Genomic DNA, 21,728 nt, shown 5'->3' on the forward strand with positions numbered 1-21,728 from the left:
TATTTAAGATTGTAAAACTCAGCGGTACAGAGGGATCTGGTATATGATTCACAAAAAGTTAGTATGCAGGTACAGCAAGTGGTTAGGAAGGCAAAAAGAATTTTGTCATTTTTTGCAAGGGGAGTGGAATATAAAAGTAGGGAAGTTTTGCTACAATTGTATAGCGTATTGGTGAGACCACATCTGGTGCACTGTGTACAGTTTTAGTCTCCTTACTTGAGAAAGGATATAATTGCATTAGAGGCAGTTCAGAGCAGGCTCACATGACTGATTCTTGGGATGAGGGGGAGGAAAGGTTGGTTCTGTATCCATTGGCGTTTAGAAGAATGAGAGGTGATCTTATTGAAGCATAAAAGATCCTGAGGGGAATCGACAAGGGAAACATCCTCTCAGCATCCACCCTATGGGAGAGACCAAAACTAGAGGACACAATTTAAAAATAAAGAGTTCCTTGTATAATACTGAAATGAGGAGAAATTTTTTTCTCTCTGAGGGTTGTTGGTCTGTGAAATGATCTTCCCCAGAGAACAGTCGAGGCAGGATCACTGAATATTTTTAAGGCTGAGTTAAGATTCTTAATTAACAAGGTAGTCAAAGGTTATAGAGGGATAGACAGGAAAGGAGAGTTGAGGCCACAATCAGCCTTGAGGGGCTGAATGGCCTACTCATGCTCTTAATTCGTATGTTCATATAGATCAAAGTGTAGGACAGCTGGGAAATATTCAAGGCAGCCAGAAGGTGACAGCAACATAGATTAATGGATATTACCAGAGAGGGGAGCGTAATAAATTCCTATCACATGACATTGTGTGCTTGGGTTGGGACTCAACAATCTCAACAGCAGGTTGAGGTGTTTTAGTGTAGAGATTGATCTGTAATTATGCCAGGCAGCATCTGATTATATGAATTTCTTCCCCCTGCACCCCCTTCCCCCCCTCTTAGCCTTTTAAGAGGCTGAATTCATTTTGAACATATCCCACCCACAATGTGGCCACTTAATTTTAAGCACTTTTCCAAGAGTTTGGGTTACACCAGATATTATGTCTATAATCAACTGGACTCCCATGCTTAGACCAATATCTAGAAGAGAGCAAATTTAATTACAGCAGCTTATCTCACAAGCTCACTTCTGCACACCGATTGGCATCATAATGGCAATGTGATAGATGATACAATTGATCTTTATAATGCTCTTAATTCCTAAAGTGATAATTCATTGAATTAGTTAAGTAAAAATGGTAACAAATAAAAACATTTTGTCAATTAATCCATTATAAACTATGCATTCCTATTCATAATGTTTCTATGGAGATAACATTGGCTGGACCAACACACTTAATTTTCATAGAACTGAAATCTACTTTTAAATGCTCATTTACTTGATGCTCCAGTTTTGATGTAATATTTTTTTAATTAGTTGGCTAATCTGTATAGGGACTTTTTAAAAAGTTCACAAAAAGTACTGGAATGCAACAGATTACATCTTCCAACATTAAGCTAAAAACACATTTCCAATAAAATGGTCTAGAAATAGCTAGACTGGAAAATGTGGTACCAAATAGTTAAAGATGCAGTAGCTGCTGGATGAGTAGTCCAGAGCCCTAGATTACTAGTGCAGAGAACGTCATTTCATATCTCACAAGGCAGCTATTAAAAATTTGGAAATAGAAAGCTTGTATCAGTAAAATGAACTTGAAGCTGTTGGATTGTCATACAAACTCAACTGGTTCATGAATATTCTCAAGCCTTTCAGAAATTGCCACATAGTTGTTCAAGGCAGTGGCTCTTCAGCACCTTCTCAGGGCAACACAATAACCACATTCTGATAATGGGAAAGCAGGAGATAATGATGTTGATTTTCATGTCGTGCAGATGCAAAACTGGCGTTGCAGATTGGTTGCCTACGTAAGGATGATGATTTTTATTTCCATTGATTTTAAAGTAAATTGAACAGTTTTATAACAGGCAGCTGATATGCAATGTCAGTTCATCAACCTGACAAGTCAACAATGTGCTCAATTTTCAGGGGTCTTATATTGGTTAACTTCCATAAAACGTTCGTGCAGTATTTTAATGATGCTGTTAACCCATTTTATACAAATCAGTTGTTTAATCAAGAACAATGCGTTGAATAAATGAATGAGGAGAGATCAATTACTATGTAGCCGTTATATTTATTAAAGTATGCTTCAATGACATCCAAGTTGAAGGAAGCCATTTTTGATCATAGATATCTGTAATATACAGTTTGTTTCAACCTCAGAGTTACCAAGGAAAGGAATGGAATTGGTGACGAGAACGCAGGGTTTTTGGTGGAGTTTGAGGACAATGGTTTCAATCTTCCCAATACTGGAAGAAATTTCTTGTCATCCAGGACCTGATGTTAGATAAGCAGTCTGACAATGACAATATAGAGACAGAGGAGGAGTCAGGAATAATGTTGAGTTAGAGCTGGGTGTCGTCAGCATACATGTGGAAACTAACATTGTGTTTTCGGATGATGTCATCCAGAGTAGCAGGAAGATGAAAAATAGGAGGTAGCCAAGCAAAGATCCTTGGGGGACACCAGAGGTAATTGCATGGAAATGGAAGGGAAGCCAATGATGGTAATTCTCTCACTTTAATTAGCTAGATAAGAATGGAACCAGGCAAGTGCAGTCTCATCCAGCTGGACAACAGTGGAGAGGTGTTGAAGGAGGTTATATGATCACCTGTGTCATAGACTGCAGACAAAGAATGGTGAGGGGCGATAGTTTGCCTTTGTCAGTCACACAAGATGTAATTTGTGAACCAGACTGTTTGCAACCTCTGTATCATACTTGACCCCAAGATGAGCTTTGTACCGCATATCCACACGATGCTAAGTCCGTTTATTTCCATCTCCACACCACCACTTCTCCCTTCCCATGCCTCAGCTCTTTTGTGCTGAAATTATCTCTAGACTTGACTATTCTAAACTACTCCTGGCTGGACTTCTACATTTCCTCTATAAACTGGAAGTCATCCAAAACTCTGCCACTAGTGTCCTAACTCAGACCCAATGCCTTTCGCCCATCATCCCTGTCCTTGCTGACCCACACTGGCTAATGCTAATTTTAATCCTCATTTTCTATGTAATCGCCAGCCCTACAATCTTCAGACATCTGTGCTCCTCTAATTTCTGTCTCTCGTGCAACGTCGATTTTAATCACTCCATCCCTGGTGGCAGTGCCTTCAGCTGCTTGGACTCTAGAATTCCCTCCCTAGACCTCTCCACCTCACTTTTCTCCTCTAAGACGTTTCTTAAAACCTACCTTTTTGACCAGATTTTTGGTCATCTGTCCTAATATCTCCTTATGTGGCTCAGTGTCATATTTTGTTTTATAATACCTCGATGAAGCAAAATTTGAATATTTTATTACATTAAGGGTGCTATATAAATGCAAGCTGTTCAATAATATATTGTACATTTCACCTAAGTTAGATATTAAAGATCAATTTTTACATCTTCCTCCCAGGCTTCATCAGCCATTGCTGCTGAAGGGGGCAGACGAGTAATTCGGGGTTATCTTCCTCTATCCAATAGGGAATCACTGGATTTCAAGCAAAATTAGAAAGGACATTTGGGAAACCTACACAAAGTTGTGGTCTACTATTCCAGGTCATTCTATATTACAGCTTTAAAGTGATGTAGCAGTGTACGGTTTGAGGTAGGAATTTGTTTCAAAAAAGTTACTGGTTCAGTAGTTAACCAAAGTTATAACCTTCATAAAAGTTTAATTGGACTTAGACCTGTGGTACAAGACACTTTGACTGTGATATGACAAGTTTCTACATTGCAATGTCATCGATAAGAGAACACAGAATTTCTTGAATACAATATGCATATTTATTCCACATAAGAACACTTTTGAGCATATTTGATGTCAAGTAGTCATTCAACAGAATACAAAATATAACCAATTAAAACCAATGCAGTTTTCATAAAATTACAATATACACAACCTTCAATGTTTATGTACAAAGGAAAAAAAGACATCTAAATAAGAATGTTAGCATTAAGATGCATGTGCATTGCTGCAGCCTCTACCAAAGCCTGTAGTGCTGAAAACAGTGTTAAATAAGTAGAGCTGTGTGTGTCAGGCCATCAGATGTTTACCTTGGCAAACAGGAAAAAGGAAACAGTGCCATACTTAGCTTTGTAAAAACTTAAAAACTGGACACAATGCAACAAACTCCCATCTAATCATTCTCTTTGTGCTGTAATGTAAACCAATATTTTCCATCTATAAATAAAATTAAGATTTACAGCCTATTAAAATAAGCAATTTAACCTTTCTTGAAAATATTACTTTTGGTGTTCAATACTTGCCTTATTTGCAAATCCAATACAAAACTAGTGAATCATAGAAACCAAACAATAACATTATTGTCCAAAACAGACAATAAATAATTGACAAATATGCTTATTATTTTCTTTAACGAAAACAAGTATTAAAAATCTACATTTTTGAGGCTAACTGTGGTCTTAGTGCAGACAGCAGTAAGGCAAACTAAACATTGCTTTTCTTTATAAAGCTTGTGACCTTCACTTTCAAAACCATAAACAATTGGCCAGAACTGGATAACTTGAGAGACTTAAAATAAAGACAGACATAACTTCAATTCTTGATCATTTTGTGAAGAGCATCACTCATTTGAGACTTTGAAGCTAAGGCTCTCCATTGCTTTCAATGTTTTCATAGAAACAGTCTTCATTAACTACGGAAGTAAGGCTTTGGACACTAAACTCTCTTGCCAACACAGAATTCAAGTCAACATTTGGCCCATCAGATTGACTATCCAAAGATCGGTTGTGCTCATGCATGGCTAACAGATTCCCTTTTTTCTTCTTTGTATTGGTACTTTTTCTTTTGATTGGACAGAAGTGGCCTCGCACAAGCCTGGGGTGATCATCCGTTTGTTCCATCTCTCCTGTATCCAATTGTTTATTTGGTGCCTGCTCGACATCAGTTTTATCAACTTCAATTTGCATTTTTTCAAATTGTACTTCAATTTCATCTGTCAAAGTCTTATTTTTGGACTTGCAGTAATCTTCTTCATCACTCAAAATGTCTGATTCCTTTACTTCAGCTTCCTGTTGTTCCTCTGCACCGCTGTGTTCTTGCTTTGGATATGAAAGACTACTAGGCTCTAGTCCACTTTCTGAGGTATGGCAGCCACTGCTTTGTGTTCCACTGCTCAGGCTACATTCATCAGAATCAACAGCATTACGTCGCCCAGAGTCCTGACTCCAATAAGATGGAGAATGCTTGAACAATTTTGATGCTCTAGTTGATGCTGAAGTAAAGAACAAACCAAAACATCAAATTAAGCTGTTGTCACTATTAAAAAAAAACTAGAAGCAGCAAGTATTGATTGGACACGTACTACAGCCAAGGTTGTGGTCTAGATTTAGTTTTAAGACTGTGTATGTGACTTAGAGCACATGTGAGATGCTTCCAGTGTCTCATGTTATACACTATATTTTACTGAACAGTATGAACCAGGAAGGTCCCAAGCATGATCTCTGGTTTGAAAGAGCAGAGATCTGCCAGTGTGACAAGTTGTCCTTGGTGTGTCTAGGATCAAATGAATGGGACAGGAAGAATCTCGGAAAATCTGGAAAGAATATTTTTACAGAACATAAATTGAGTGAATGTACCAGCCCAAAAACACAGATGTCCTCCCAGCACAGACAGTTTCCTCTGACCATCAATTATTCTGTGCAACAGACACAAGGGAAATTTTAATTCATGATAAAAACAGAAAATGCTGGAAAAACTCAGCAGGTCTTGCAGCATCTGCAGAGAGAGAAACAGTTAACGTTTTGAATCCATATGACTTCTTCAGAGCTCTGAAGAGAGTTAGAAATGTGATGGGTTTTATAGCGTTGAAGAGAGGGGTGGAGCAAAGCATGTGGTTAGGAATAAGTGGGAGCTCAGGAGAGATTTGACAAAGATGAACACAAGACAAAGGGAGTGGTAATAATCATGTTAAAGACTAGTGCAGGTGCTAATAGTGGCATAAAGGTCAGATAGAAGAATGTGTTAATAGCAGAACAAGGGTCAGCGCTCTCTGAAAGCAAAACCTAAGAACAAGTTACAGACTGACCTTGTGGGGGGAGGGGGTTGGAGAAAAAAATATCAAAATGGAGGAAAGAGTTCATGGTCTGAAGTTGTTGAACTCAATGTTAATTACAGAAAGCTGTAAAGTGCTTAATCAGAAGATGAGGTGCTGCTCCTCCAGTTTGCATTGGGTTTCATTGGAACATTGCAGCAGGCCAAGGCAGAAATGTAGGCATGAGAACAAAATAGTGAATTGAAACGGCAAGCAACAGGAAGGTCAGGGTCATGCTTGCGGATTGAGCGAAGGTGTTTCACAAAGTGGTCATCCAGTCTGTGTTTCGTCTCCCCAATGTACAGGAGACTACATTGTGAGCGGTGAATGCAGTAGACTAAATTAAAAGAAGTGCAAGTGAATCACTGTTTCACCTGGAAGGAGTGTTTGTGGCCTGGGATGGTGAGGAGGAGTTACCATTCCCTTTGTCTTATGTCCATGATGTCTTTGTCAAATTTCTCCTGAGCTCCCACTTATCCCTGACCTCTTATTTTTCTCCACCTCCCTCTTCAACACTATAAAACACATTACATTTCTACCTCTCTTCAGCTCTGAAGAAGTTATACAAGCTTGAAACGTTAACTCTGTTTTCTCTCCACGTATGCCAAACCTGCTGAGATTTTTCAGCATTTTTCATTTTTAATTCAGATTTTCCAGTATCCGCAGTATTTTGCTTTTATTTTAATTCCAAGTATTGATCCAAGAAAATGCATTAGATTAAATTGACCACGAGTGAGTTACTTAATTCTAAATTAATTTAATCTCCACGACAGTCAAAACATTGGCTAGGCGCTGTCGCAACTTTGCTAATGCAGGAAAGATTTTGTATGTTTTCTTACCAATTTTGGCAGAGGATGGCACTCTGTTTCTTAGAGGAATCATATATTCTTTATTCAGTTTCTCAAGTGCTCCTTCTGACTTGGTCATATGGCGGCGAACATTCTCTCTCAGAATTGAACGTATCACTTTTATGATATTTGTTTTATTCTCGGGATCACTGGAAAAGTGGAAATAAAGGAAAATAATTGTTGTTGCATAAATACATACAAAATATCATCTTTAAAAGCAAAAGTCTTTATGCCAATAAAGTACATAAAAAGTCTTTCAAAAGAAATCCTAACCATTGAACATTAAATATATGATGTTAGCTTAATGGCACACTGCTCTTTGGTGTATTTTCGTACATTTTTTCAAAGTGTTAGGATGTGGGGTTTGTCTGCAAGCTTAATGGCAATCAAGGCAACAAGTGTAAGCAAAGTCTTTCAGGCACCATCTAGTGGCTGAGTAAAAAAGTAAGACTGGCTATGTCTGTGAGCAAAACACCTGTTTGCTTTGGCCAGAGTAATGCTGCATGGTATAAACAGCTACACATAATGGAGCCCATAGCCATTCAAGATGTTGCTCTTTAATGATGAAAAGGTTAGACACAAATCAAAAAAATCCACAAATTAGGAACAATGCTAAGTGCTGACATTCAAATATCCTACAAACGCAGTCCTAATTTATCACAAGGAAGTATTTCACTTCTTCATGCCTTTAAATTTATCAATAGCTTGATTAACAAAACAGGAGAACCACAAGATAAATTGCTGGCCACGGCTACTGAAATATAATCTGAGGGCATCCTACAACATAATGCCAGAATTTTATCTTACACGCCGGAACGTAACATGACGCACGATGACGTTGGGTGTGCATCCCGACGTCATCGCGAACTCACGTGACATTACGTGCGGCGGGCACACGCTAGAGTCGGCTGCGCATCTGCCGACAATTGAAAGGCCCATTAAGGCCATTAACGACTTAATTAACGAGATTTACGCTGCCCGTCCAACCCTACAGTTGGCGGGTGGGTGAAAAGGCCAAGCATTCCTTACATTTTTTAGGAAAACTTACCCACAAGCAGGATGAGATTTCCTAAAGCTAACACTAATGAAAAAAAACCTTTATTTTGACATTAAAAACATGTCCCATCTCATGTGACACTGTCACATGAGGGGACATTTCATTCAATTTTTACTATTTTTATTAATTTTTTTTAAAAAGCGCTTCAATCTCCGAGGCAGCTTCTTGCCTCAGGGAGATTGAAGCGCTCTTTTGTGCACACGCGTGTAACTCTGCATGGCGCCCGGCTCTCCCTCCTCCCCTCCATCTGCACTGCACTGCACAGCCACTTGCAATCCATGCAGGGCAGGCCTTAACTGGCCCGCCCAAGTGAAATCACAGTGCAGAGCCGATCGTCGGCGGTGGTTGGCTCCTTGCCGGTCCCCGCCCGCTCCCGCTGAGCCTGCCCGATAAGGGCAAAATCAGGCCAATGACCAGTGTTTTATAGTACACTACCTCATGATTAAGTAATTTTAATGTTGGATTAAAAGTCTAGATATTAAATCTTGAGAAATTAAATTGAGAAACATTTTAGACAACTTAATACACAATCTTGTAAAGCAAACTAGTAAAGAACTTACAGTGAAAACTCCTGATCACCTTATTACGTGAGAAAGAGAAGAATATTGGGGTGGATTTTACGGTATAAATAAGTGAGATTAACAAGGTTTACAGTTATTAACTTCTCAGTTGGATGACAACATGTAACGACCAGACTCAAGTTGTTAAATGCATGTATCAGGAAGTTTCTGTCCAAGATACCCAACTCGTCCAGAAGCTGCGCTATGATGGTATCTCACTGAGTCTTGTCGCTAAAACTTATGAAAGGATATGAAGTTGCTGTACTTACAGTAAGACCCCCTTTAAGTCATTTAAATTTAAAGTTGTGTAGTTTTAGGGCTGGCATTCCCGATGTATGTCTTCATAGAACCATAGAACACTACAGCACAGACCATTCAGCCCTTCTAGTCTGTGCTGAAATATTATTCTGCTAGTCCCACTGACCTGCACCCAGTCCATACGTCATTATCACACGCCATCGTTCTGCACATTTCGCGTTATCTCACATCATCGTTTTGTGATACCGTTTCACAGTGGTTTGACATCAAGTTCTGTGGCCTGATCAGCACCATTCTGAATCGAGTGTTCAATCTCACTCAAAGGCATTGTGATTTTTTTCAGAAACTTTGAAACAAACTTTTCCAAGAAAAATATCTAAACGATATTATTTTATTTGCAAGGAAGTAGTAGAAGCCTGGGCAGCACATTTCTGTGCAAAAAAGGCCCTTTGCTTGACTCTAAGCTGATTTTAACTTTGGAGCCCCGGGTGTGGCTGCTGTGGAGCTTTACATCGGGTGAGGCAGGGAAGCCTTTTTAAAGTCTTTGAGACAGAGGCATCTGCTGCTGTACACAGGTAAAATTGCTTCCCATGTCTCAGGGCTTGTCTTGGTGAAAAATAAAGGGTACAATCCTTACCTTTCAGGAATCTGACTCTGCAATTTTCTGGTTAATTTTGCACACCTAAATCTAGCCCTTGTTGAACTTTGCAGCCGAGTAAGAGAAGTCATTTTAAAGCTAGTGAGAGAGCCATTTGCTTCTCCCAAGGTAACATGCCCAGTATTGAGGTGCTAATCGCTCAAAGCCACCTCCACTGAAATACTTTAGAGATGTTCTCAAAGCACCCCTGAAGAGATCAAACATTTCCATCATGGTGACCGACCAGAATGGGAGAAGGTTCATTCGGAAGACACCAAACACAGAGAGACTTCTTTGGGAACATAGAGAGGCGAAGTCAAGGCAACAGAGAGAGAGAGAGAGATAAACCTCCAAGCAACACCTGACCCACATGTTTAGTAGCTGAGGCTGCAGATTGCACAGTGGACTTATCAGCCATCTCAGAACCCATCAAACCGGAGTGGAAGCAAGTCATCCCCAAACCGGAGGGACTGCTTAAAAAGAAAAACTGGTTATCGGATTTGAATTTATACTGTATTTCTTATATTTAGTGATCTATTTTATCTTACAAGTTATTCAGCTAGGAATGCACAGCACTGCATAAGTACAGTACAGTATTTCAACTCGTACATTTGTTTTCCTAGGCAAAAAATGTCCAAAGGAACCTAACTCCGGTTTTAACATTGATTTCTATGGGAACCTAGGATTCACTTAAAAGTTGTTTCACTTAAAATTGTGATTTTAAGAAACACATCTACAACTTTATGAGGACTTGCCAAATTTGCCAAAATTAGGGCTTGTCTATGCAAGTACTCTTTTAACTATAAACAAAGTTTTAATTAGTGAAACAACAGCTAAAATGTAACAAATGCAGACTCTCATTTGTTCAGATTTTAATTTCTGTTAGAGATGTAAAAATACTAAAACAATGAAATATTTTTTGAAACTCATCTTTCTTAATCCAATCACATTCCCTCTATTTTACTTTCTATGCTTAATTTGGTACTTAATTTAATATTCTAATTGATGGTTCTTGGTTTAGACTTTGCGTTGTTCGTTAACAATTCTTCAATCTGATTGGTCACGAGATACACAGTTGCTTGCCCTGTTCACACAGGTCCCAAATGCTCTGTTGAGGGCAGTGCACTTTTTTGATTGTTGGCTGAGAAGAGCAAGACCCATAGAAAACTTCTGGGAAAGTGCAAGTATAACAATCGCAAAAATTATTTGGAAGTTCTTCCCAATAGAAATGTTTGAGATACCCAGTTTATATATAATCGTATATGTTACGAGGGATTGAAATTAGCAGTTCAATTTCTTAAACCAACCTGCAGAAATGACATAAAGGCAACAAGAAGCTGGACTAACAATTAACCAGCTTTGCAGCTGAACAGTTGCTAGGATTTCAGGTTCAGAATAGTTTAGATTATTAGCAATTTTTGATTTAATTTAAATTGTACCATGTTTAAACTTCAAGTTTGTAAGGTTAAAGTGAGCTGAATCTTGCTGCAATGGGGCATCTCTCAGTTTGTGATGTTGGACTTTTCTGCACTTTTCAGATTGAGATTTTTTTGCACCTTACCTTGTTGGAAGTGTGAGCTGACAGCAGCGTGGTAAGGGCAAGAGGATATCTAGGACCTTAGTGAACAGTGGGACTAACAGTGTATGTCCTTAAGCAGAGATTAAAGGATTGAGAGAAAAGAAAGAAGAATGTCTAAGATATTGAATAAATTAAACTCATAAATAAGATACAGGAAGAGAAATAGAGTGAAAGAAAGATTGGATTATGAGAAACAAGACAGAAAAGAAAAGTAACAAAACGATTAAAAAATGTGAAATGACACTTTTCAAATATCAAATTTAATACATGAAGTTTAAATTGTCGTCTTTCTGGATAGGAGGTGTGGACTGGCATTGCATTATTAGCATGCCATTAAAAAAGTACCAAGGGAAGCCTAACAGGAAATTAACCTGCAAATCCAACAAGATCTTAAAAATAATGGGGGAATGGGGATGCTAAGGGCAAGATGCCGCTTGTGCAATGGAAGCAGAGCAGCATAAATTGACCAACAAGTTCTGGAGATTCATAAATTAAAAAATGCTAAAAATACTCTGCAGGTCTTGCAGCATCTGTGGAGAGAGAAACAGAGTTAATGTTTCGAGTCAAATATGATTTCTTCAGAACTGAAGGAAGATAGAAACATGACGGTTTTATGCTGTTGGAAGGGTGGTGGGGGAGGATGAACAAAAGGGAAGGTCTGCAATTGTGTAGAGGAAGGTAGAGATTAAATGACAAGAATGTCATGAAACAAAAGGCAAAGGGAGCGGTAATGATGGCTGTAAGGAAACAAAGCATTTGTCTAGAGTCAGTGTGAATGGCAGAAGGAACAGCTCTTTCCAAGCAAAAATAAGAAAAACCAAGATTCAAACTGGCACATGGCAAAAAACTGAATCAAAATAGGGGACAGAGTTCATGGTCTGAAATTGTTGAACTCCGTGTTGAGCCCAGAAGGCTGTAAAGTGTCTAATCAGAATCTGAGGTGCTGTTCCTTGAGCTTTTGCACTTGAGTTTCTTTGAAACATTGCAGCAGGCCAAGGACAGAAAAGTGTGTGAAAGAGCAAGATGGCGAATTAAAATCGCAAGCAACCACTTGCTTGGGGTCATGACTCAGAGTCATGCTTGTGAACTTAGCAGAGATGTTCTGTAAGTCAGTCACCAATCTATGCGAGACCGCATTGAGATCAGCAAATGCAGTATACTAAATTGAAAGAAATAGAAATAAATAGTTGCTTTACCTAGAAGGAATGTTTCGGACCTTGTATGGTGAGGAGAGAGGTGGTTAAAAAGGCAGATGGTACACCTCCTGCAAATGCATGGAAAAATGCCATGGGAAGGGGACGAGGTTTGGGGGTGATGGAGGAGTGGACCGGGATGTCCTGGAGGGAATGGTTCCTTCAAAATCCTGACCGGGGGTGGGGGGGAAGGTGGGGTAGATGTGGTTGGTGGTGGCATAATGCTGGAGGTGGCAGAAATGTCAGAGGATGATCCTTTGAAGGTGAAGGCTGGTGGGACTGAAAGTGAGGACAAAGGAAGCCATACTAAAGTTCAGGGAAGGAGGGGAAATGGTGAGAGCAGAAGTGTAGGAAACGGGTCAGGCACGGTTGAGGGCTCTGTCAACCACTGAGGAGAATCCTCAGGTACGGAAAAAGGAAGATATATCAGGAGCACTGTTGTGGAAGGTCACATCATCAGGATAGATGCGAAAGAGATGGAGAAACTGGGAGAATAAAATGGGGTCCTTATAGGAGGTAGGGTGTGAGGAGGTGTAGTCAAGGTAGCTGTGGGAGTCAGTGGGCTTATATGAATATTAGTAGAAAGCCTAGCCCTGGAATAGGAGAAAGAGAACTAGAGGAAGGGAAACGGAAGTGTTGGAGAGGGACCACGTGAAGGCGAGAGAATGGCTGAAATTGGAAACAAAGTTAATGAAGTCTTCCAGTTCTGGGCAAGAGCAGGAAATGGTATCGATATAGCCATTAATGTACCAAAAAGAGAGTGGGGGGAGGGGGCCTGAGTAGGACCCTATAAAAAGATAGGCGAAACTAGGACCCATGCAGGTATCCTTAACTGCCCCTTTTATTTGGGGATTTTTAATGGAGAACTAGCTTTCCACATTATACTTTGAAAAGTGTAACAGCTTATTTCCTGGAAGCAGTAAGTAAAAATTGTAATTACTTTAAAATGATTGAGGAATCTGTAATTGTTTTAAAAAATGTTTGAAAAAGATTTTTTGAAAGCTTGTAAGCTTGTATCAATTGTAAAGGAATCAATTATAATTGTAAAGGAATCAATTATAATAAGTCGACCATGTGACTGGTTACCCTTGACCTGGAAGCAGCACCAACAGAAAGGAAGTTAAAATATGGAGGTTGTGTGGCACACACACATTAGAACACAGATACAAAGACAAAATAGAAGTGCTGGCTGTTGTCTGTGGCAAATCTGCTAAGTCCTTGAAGGAAAGGGACTGGAATTCTGCTTGGGGTGATTATGTGGCTGAAACTAGGACAATATAGGCGAGGTGGTCTGCCTACTAATGTTATGAGATAGTCTTTGTTGTATCTGCTATTCCATGTGTAATTTACGGTTTGCAACAACTGTAATTTGGCTGTTCTTGGATGTTTAATTTACACTGATGACCATTCCTGTTAAATTCAAGTTACAAGAAGTAAAATCTTATGTGGTCATTTCTTAATTTTGGAGGCGGGTGGCGGGGGGTGGGGGGGGAGTGATCATTTGGTAAAATTGGTTCTTTTGGTTTACGGATCCCCAGGGCATGGTAACAAAAGACAGTAGCAAAGATTTACCACTTACCTCAATTATTTGCTCCTTAAAAATGTTTTTGATTAGTGATAATGGATTCATGGTTTCATTTTGATTTGAAAAAAACATGTATTTGCAGCTGAGTTTAACTTTTTTGTGGGACACATACAGTAACATGATACCTTCACAGATTAGTAAATTGCTAAGCCCCAAATTTTGCATTATAGGCAAGTGGAACACAGGAGACATTGCTATAACAGACTCATGCAACTCTTTGAAGGTATCATTTGCTGCATAGTTAAAGGATTATCTAAATAGAATGTAGTACATCAGGAAAAGTTTTTTTTTTAAAACCCTTCTGGAAGGTGGTCTTAAATACTACTGAAAGCAAACAAAAGGTATTATTTAAGTTACCTGCTACACAACTGAAAAATTGTTTCAGGCCGCCCTTCTATTTCAGATTTAGTGTGGATTAACTCCCAGATGCAGCTCATATCTGTGCCTGAACAAAGAAAGCAACAAGTAATAAAAATAATTTCAGTGTAGTTATGTCACTTCCTGCACTGAGGAATTTCTAGATTAGGAGCTGTAAACCAAGACATAAAAAAGGTTGCAATCCAGAAATAAAACCTACTGCTTCATTTGTTTATTTTCACATTGCTAATCTGTGGCGCAACTTTTGGTGACCCTTTGTTCCTCTATCTCACCCAGACTTGCACCTTCCAAGTAATTAGTGACTTCCCTGTTCTTCCTACCAATTGTACCTATCTTGGTACCTCACTTTTATCCATTTTGAACTTCATTTGCCAATTATTTGCTCATTCTTCAAATTTATTAATGTCCTCCTGTAATTTGTTGTAGTTCTCTTCAGTATTTATTATTCCCAAAATTAGTGTAATATGCAAATTTAGAAATCATGTTTTTAATTCCAAAGTCCAAATCATTAATGTTAATTGTGAATAACAGTGATCCCAACACTGATCCTGCAGAACACCACTTCCCACCATCTGCCATCCTGAATAACTACCCTTTACTCCCACTTCCTGCTTGAAGTCAGCTAACAATTTATTCTACTTGTCCCCTGAATTTGTAATACAGTTAGCCCTTATGGAAAAAAAATCTAATAAGATTCATAGAAAGAATTAATTGAACCATGGTTCCTGTAAGGCACAGCTGGTGAAAACAATTTCAGTGCTGTTTTTCCAAATATAGTTACAGCTCTGAGCTGCACTTTCACAAGTTAGAATAAATTGCTTGCTTGTGTTATAATACACCTGGGCACAATAGCTTAAAGATAAATTCTTTTTATAAGTTTTGATTGTTACACACACATTTATGCACTTCCCAGCTACAAACACTATGGTGATGAAATTGGTTTTCAATGATAATGCAAAATGGGTGATACCAAATCAGCAACAAATTTTACACTGTGCCTGACGTTCTTTTCTGTTGGCTTGTGCTACCCCTGGAGACCAGCTTCACCCCCTGTATCTTTATCCTTTCATCTATCATAGCCAGTACTTTAGTACCATTACTTTTTATTTGTAAGAAACCGAATGCCACACATGCAAAGAGTATTCAAAATCTGAATTGCATTGCCATCGTATACTGCTCCATCACTTCTCTCCCCACTTTTCATTATTGATGAAATTTCCTGTGTGCTCTTCTACTGTCACAGATAAAATCAGAAACAAAGCAGTCTTGCTCCATTTATTTGACTGTAACTATAATACAATGCCATTAGAGATTATCAAACCTCGTTAAAGGAAGAAGAGTTTTAGATCCTATTTAAATAAAGTCCTATGTTAATATCCTCTGGTAAATGGGGAAAAACAATAGATCTATAAAAATGAGCCTAAAACAGAATGGCTGCACAGAACTGTATTGATGCAATAGGCTAGGATTACATTACAAGTCTTACGTAGGAGATGTGGTAAAGGAATTTGGCACCTAAACAGGCCATATGGCCCAACGAGTTATGCTCCACTCAAGCCTCCTCCTATTTTTGCTCATCTAAAGCTTCCATCTTAAACATCTATTCCCTTCTCCATCAAATGTTCATCTAGCTTCCCCTTAAGTGCATATTCATTTCAATCGAGTTCCACATTCTTATCTCTCTTTCGGTAAAGAAGTTTCTTCTGAATTCCCTATTGGATTTCTTGGGGTGATTATCCTCTGGTTATGTTTTTCCCCACAAAAGAAACATTCTCTCAGCATTCACTCTATGAAAGATTTTCATAATTTTAAAGACCTCAATCCCCTCAGCCTTTTTTCAAGAGAAAAGAGACCCAGCCTGTCAGTCCTTTACTGATATCTATATCCACACATTTTTGTTATCATCCATGTAAATCTTCTCAAAAGTGTGGTCTAACCCAAGATTCGATACAGGTTTAACATAATTTCCACGCTTCTCAATTCTATCCCTCTAGAAATAAAGCCTACTGTTTCATTTTTTTTACATTGCTAACCAGTGATGCAACATTTGGTGATTGATGTATTTGTACTCCAAGATCCCTTTGTTCCTCTACCTCACCCAGATTTGCACCTTCCAAGTAATAAGTGACTTCCCTGTTCTTCCTACCAAATGTACCTACATTCGTACCTCACTTTTATTTGTATTGACTTCATTTGCCAATTATTTGCCAATTCTGCAAGTTTATTCATGTCCTCCTGCAATATGTTGCAGTTCTCCTCAGTATTTACTATCCCCCAATTTAGTGTAATATGCAAATTGTGTTTTTTAAGTCCAAAGTCCAAATTGCTGATGTAAATTGTGAACAACAGTGATCCCAGCACTGATACTGCAGAACACCATTTCCCAACTTCTGCCATCATGAATAACCACGCTTTACTCCCACTCTCTGCTTCCCGTTGTGGAGTCAGCTAGGAATTCATTCTGCCACTTGTCCCCTGACTCTCCACATTCTCTAGCCTTATTCATTAGTCTATTATGGGGCACTTTATCGAAGGCTGTAAATTAATTTAGGCCAATAAATTAAAATTGAATTACCTGCAGCATTTCCCAGCCTGACCTGAAGAGCTGATAGTGGAATCAGCCACCTGAATTTAAACTGATCAATATCGCCATGGTTATATGCGGAACGTGGAACTGTTCCCTAGGGAAAAGTCAAAATTCAAACATAATTAGAAAATATTTTTTACACACAATCAAAGGCAAGGTCAATGGCAAAAAAGTGGTTCTGCATGTACATCGGTACAAGTGCAAATGTGTCACTTACAGTTTTCTTTTTAAACTTGTAGATCTCCTTATAGACCAGTATGACAGCTCGCTTAAAAACTGGAGAATGAAAGAGATACATTTGTCAATCACAACTCTATAGCTGCTGTTATTAAGAATCTAAATGTTAATGGGAGTTGAAGTGAAGTGACACTCAACTATCAATAGGCTGAATGTCATTTGCTTCAAAAGATAGGGAAGGAAGAAGAAAATCAGGAAATTAGTTGTAAATTCAGATTGCGACTAATGTTCCCTTTACTAAAAGCCAAAAAAAACCAAGCAAAATCTTAAACTGCAATTTGAATAGAGGAATAGATTTTCTGAAGTTTTTCCAGATTGCTTTATTCTTGTCCAAGAAGGATCAGTAAAATAAAAAAGTAAATATACAACCTGGGCAGAAGTGTGTGTGTATAGGCACACTTTTTTCTAAAAAGTAACAGACTATATGGATTGGGAAACGTTACTTAAAGGGATGATGATGGATAGGCAATGGCAAACATTCAAAGAGCGCATGGCTGAACTGCAACAATTGTTTATTCCTGTCTGGCGCAAAAGTTAAACAGGAAAGGTGGCCAAACCATAGCTTACAAGGGAAATTAGAGATAGTATTAGATCCAAGGAAGAGGCATAAAAAAATTGGCCAGAAAAAACAACAGATCTGAGGACTGGGAGCAGTTTAGAATTCAGCAAAAGAGAACCAAGGGATTGATTAAGAAAGGGAAAATAGAGTATGAGAGTAAGCTTGTGGGGAACATAAAAACTGACTGTAAAACTTTCTATAGGTATGTGAAGAGAAAAAGATTGGTGAATACAATTGTAGGTCCCTTGCAGTCAGAAACAGGGGAATTTATAATGGGGAACAAAGAAATGGCTGACCAACTAAATACATACTTTGGTTCTGTCTTCACAAAGGAGGACACAAATAACATACCAGAAATATTTGGGAACACAGGGTTTAGTGAGAGGGAGGAACTGAAAGAAATCAGTATTAGTAGGGAAATGGTGTTGGCGAAATTGATGCGATTGAAGGCTGATAAATCCCTAGGGCCTGATAATCTACATCCCAGAGTACTTAAGGAAGTGGCCTTAGAAATAGTGGATGCATTGGTGGTCATCTTCCGAGATTCTATAGACTCTTGCAGTATAGTGTGGATAAATGTAAGGTTATCCACTTTGGTAGCAAAAACAGGAAGGCAGGTTATTATCTAATGGCTATAAATTGAGAGAGAGGAATGTGCAACGAGACCTGGGTGTCCTCATACATCAGTCGCTGACTGTAAGCATGCAGCAGGCGGTAGAGAAGGCAAATGGTATGTTGGCTTTCATAGCCAAAGGATTCAAGTCCAGGAACGGGGATGTCTTGCTGTAATTATACAGGGTCTTGGTGAGACCACACCTGGAACATTGTGTGCAGTTTTGGTCTCCTTATCTGAGGAAGGATGTTCGTGCTGTAGAAGGGGTGCAGCGAAGGTTTAGCAGGCTGATTCCTGGGATGGCGGGACTGACATATGAGGAGAGATTGAGTCGGTTAGGATTATATTCGCTGGAGTTCAGAAGAATGAGGGGGGATCTCATAGAAACCTATAAATTTCGAACAGGACTAGACAGGGTAGATGCAGGAAGGATGTTCCCGATGATGGGGGAATCCAGAACCAGGGGTCACATTCTGAGGATACGGGGTAGATCATTTAGGACTGAGATAAGAAATTTCTTCACCCAGAGAATGGTGAGCCTGTGGAATTCGCAACCACAGAAAGTAGTTGAGGCCAAAACATTGTATATTTTCAAAAAGGAATTAGATATAACTCTTGGGTGGTGAAAGGGTTCAAAGGATATGGAGAGAAAGTAAGAGCAGGCTATTGAGTTGGATGATCAGCCATGATCATAATGAATGGCAGAGCAGGCTTGAAGGGCCAAATGGCCTACTCCTCCTATTTTTAATGTTTCTTTTTGAAGGTTGATGCTATACAGCAGCAAAAGTACTCTTTTACTGTTTTCCCTCACATCTCTATTTAAAAAAAAAAATCATTCGAAGGAAATGGGCTTCTCTGACCAGGCCTGCATTTATTGCCCATCCCTAACTGCCTTTGAAAAGGTGGTGGTGAGCTGCCAGTACACAGTTCAAAAAAAAATAGAAGAGATCCTCAGCTTGATCCCTTCTGATGCTTTGGATAAATGTATTGTGGAACTCAGGCATCCAGACAAGGAAGATTCAAGGTCTAATCCCTGGTCTGTAGTAAATTTGGTGATCTTGATTGAACAGCAGCATCAGGGCAAGATGCTACTACAAGTGGCCTGATCTTTCCAGGCTAAGGAGTGACAAATAAATGTAGGTTTGCACTCTTATCATTATCCAGCGATTCATTCTGGAAGTGTGCATGTTGTGAAAGGACATGGCTGGACTTGGCTGTGATGACTTTCTACAGTCAAATAACCCATTGGTATCCCCTATCCAGGTTTATACATGAAGAATAGCAGCTTATTGTGCCAAACAGCTGTTGACACCTTCTAATTTTTATTACCTTAAGACAAGAGAGGTCGGGGCTAACGAAGAAATCTTCAATTGCACTGCAATGCCAACTCCTAAATCCTCAGCTTAGAGAGCTGAGAAACACGCCCCATGGACTAAGTTCCCTGCTGGAATGGGAATCTTTATTTTTCTCATCATTAAATAAGAATCTTGTTGTTTACTCCTTAGTCTAGTAAAGCTGGGTGAAATCAAAGAAAGCCCTCTATCATCCCTCATGTTCAACACTTACCAAAGACGGTGAGTTCAGGATCCTTTCTCATTCGACTTAGAGACGGGAAAGGGTTTAACCAAGTAACTGAAGAGTACAGTAAAAGCTCTCCCATTGAAAGCTCTGTGACCTAAAATGCAATTGAGAAATGTAAGTTACAGAATAAAACCAAATCCCTCTGGAGATAGATAATAAAAAAACTGCAAAAAAGGAAAATCAGATCAGGATAGAAGGTGCACCCAATTTGCAAAAAAAAAACCTTTCTATAATAAATGAAACAGCATACACCAAAATAAATCTATATGCTTATATAATATTCTTTGTTAAATTATTGATCATCTGCCTTTCCTGCCAGTCTTGACGTCAGTGCAACAGGCGCAAAAATAAGAGAACTCAGCCTATCACAGTTACCATGCTCTCTTGTGGGAAAAGTGAAACAAATGGCTGCATTTCCCTTATGCTCTCTTTTCTAGACAGAAGATAATCAAGGTACTTGATCATCTTAAAATAAATATTAAGTCAAGAATATATGCTGGTCAAATAGATTAAGACAGAATCACAAAATTATTGTATTACATGAACGTTATATTCATTTTCAATATGAATATATTGAAATATATAGTCAATATATATATTGAATAAATATTGAAAAAATATATATATATCTCCAAACATATATATATATATATATATATATATTCATATGGAATTCAACTGGCATTCACAAAGTACTCAACAGTTTAGGATATCTTAAACTCTTTAAAAATAAAGGTCCCTTCAGACTACAATCATAGTTGGATAGAAAACAACCATTAGTTGTAACAGTAATATCCAAGAATATTAATGAATCAATTCAAAGGTCAGATGTTAGCGTCTGTCCAAAGGCTCAGTTTGAGAGTCACTGCCTAAAAAAAAGCCACCCACACCTGGAATATCCAGGTTTGATGTCCATTCCATGCTGGGTTTTGTGGTCTCAGCTAGGCCTGTAATAGAGGTGTGAGAATTGATCTCAGCCTCTCAGGGATAGGCAAAGGAAAACAAAAATCCGTCAAGATTCTCATTTCTGATTGTTAATCAGCAACCCCAGTTAAGAAGTATATGATAGAGGACCAAATCAGATTTGGCTGTGATGCCTTTATAGCATGCAGACACTCATGGTCTCAGCTTAATTGCAAAGAATGGCTATCATGATGAGGTAGCAATGCTGTTTGAAGCATGAATGAGAAGGCAAAAAGAGGGAGAAAAAAGTAACTGATGCCAAGAGTTTTACCTCTTTCTTAGTTCCAGGCTGTTCTGCAACCAACTGATCAAAGACAGTCCCATAATCCTCATAGATTTTCTGCATCTCGTTGATATGACTAGCCACTTTCTCCATTGCCTTTAGCGCTTCTGGGATCGAAAAATAAAACAAACAGCAAAAAGTCACAATTGCCAGTTATTATCCTTAAAACTTGCAGCTAAAATAATTAAAAAGCTTATCACCACATTTTTATAGACTGGTTTGGCAATTTAGTGTATCCTGCGCAGATCAAAGTGGAGGATGTTAAGTTTGGAAAAAGGTATATATTCCCATTTCATTCACCAGGTGTGACCAACTACTGCTGGTAGTAAAACTCCCACTGCTCTGTCTTAACAATATTATTCAGTCACAGCCTCAGTAAAACATCACCCACTGCATCAGTGTGACATTTTCCATTTACGTACCAGCCAATCTGTCAATTTTCATGAGACTACCAAATTAGTGTTAATTAAAAAGCAGAATGCTGCAGATGCTGAATTTCTGAAACAAAAACAAAAAATGCTCGAAATACTCATGTCAGGCAGCATCTGTACAGAGAGAAACAGAGTTAACATTTCAGGAAAAAAGACCTTTCATCCGAACTGAAAAAAATTAGAGACGTATTAGGATTTGATCAAGGGATAGGTGGAACAAGGACAAAGAAGGCTCTGTGAT

The 21,728-nt window shown here is 38.7% G+C and overlaps 1 protein-coding gene across 6 annotated transcripts in view; it reads right to left on the minus strand.

Annotated features, from left to right (window-relative positions):
- Positions 1 to 3,845: 3,845 nt before the first annotated feature.
- Positions 3,846 to 21,728, minus strand: part of LOC121293889 (T-lymphoma invasion and metastasis-inducing protein 2-like) — a 385,212-nt gene continuing 367,329 nt past the window's right edge. For all 6 annotated transcript variants that reach the window (XM_041217341.1, XM_041217335.1, XM_041217350.1 and 3 more), the window contains 7 exons: positions 21,045 to 21,163; positions 19,796 to 19,904; positions 17,038 to 17,096; positions 16,809 to 16,914; positions 14,213 to 14,300; positions 6,978 to 7,135; positions 3,846 to 5,319 (listed from right to left, as the gene is read on the minus strand). In XM_041217341.1, coding sequence (XP_041073275.1) covers positions 4,691 to 5,319; positions 6,978 to 7,135; positions 14,213 to 14,300; positions 16,809 to 16,914; positions 17,038 to 17,096; positions 19,796 to 19,904; positions 21,045 to 21,163 — 1,268 coding nt within the window. In that variant the 3' untranslated portion in view covers positions 3,846 to 4,690. The remainder of the gene's footprint in view (positions 5,320 to 6,977; positions 7,136 to 14,212; positions 14,301 to 16,808; positions 16,915 to 17,037; positions 17,097 to 19,795; positions 19,905 to 21,044; positions 21,164 to 21,728) is intronic.

This window comes from Carcharodon carcharias, chromosome 2 (genome assembly GCF_017639515.1).
Source record: "Carcharodon carcharias isolate sCarCar2 chromosome 2, sCarCar2.pri, whole genome shotgun sequence".
Taxonomy (NCBI): domain Eukaryota; kingdom Metazoa; phylum Chordata; class Chondrichthyes; order Lamniformes; family Lamnidae; genus Carcharodon; species Carcharodon carcharias.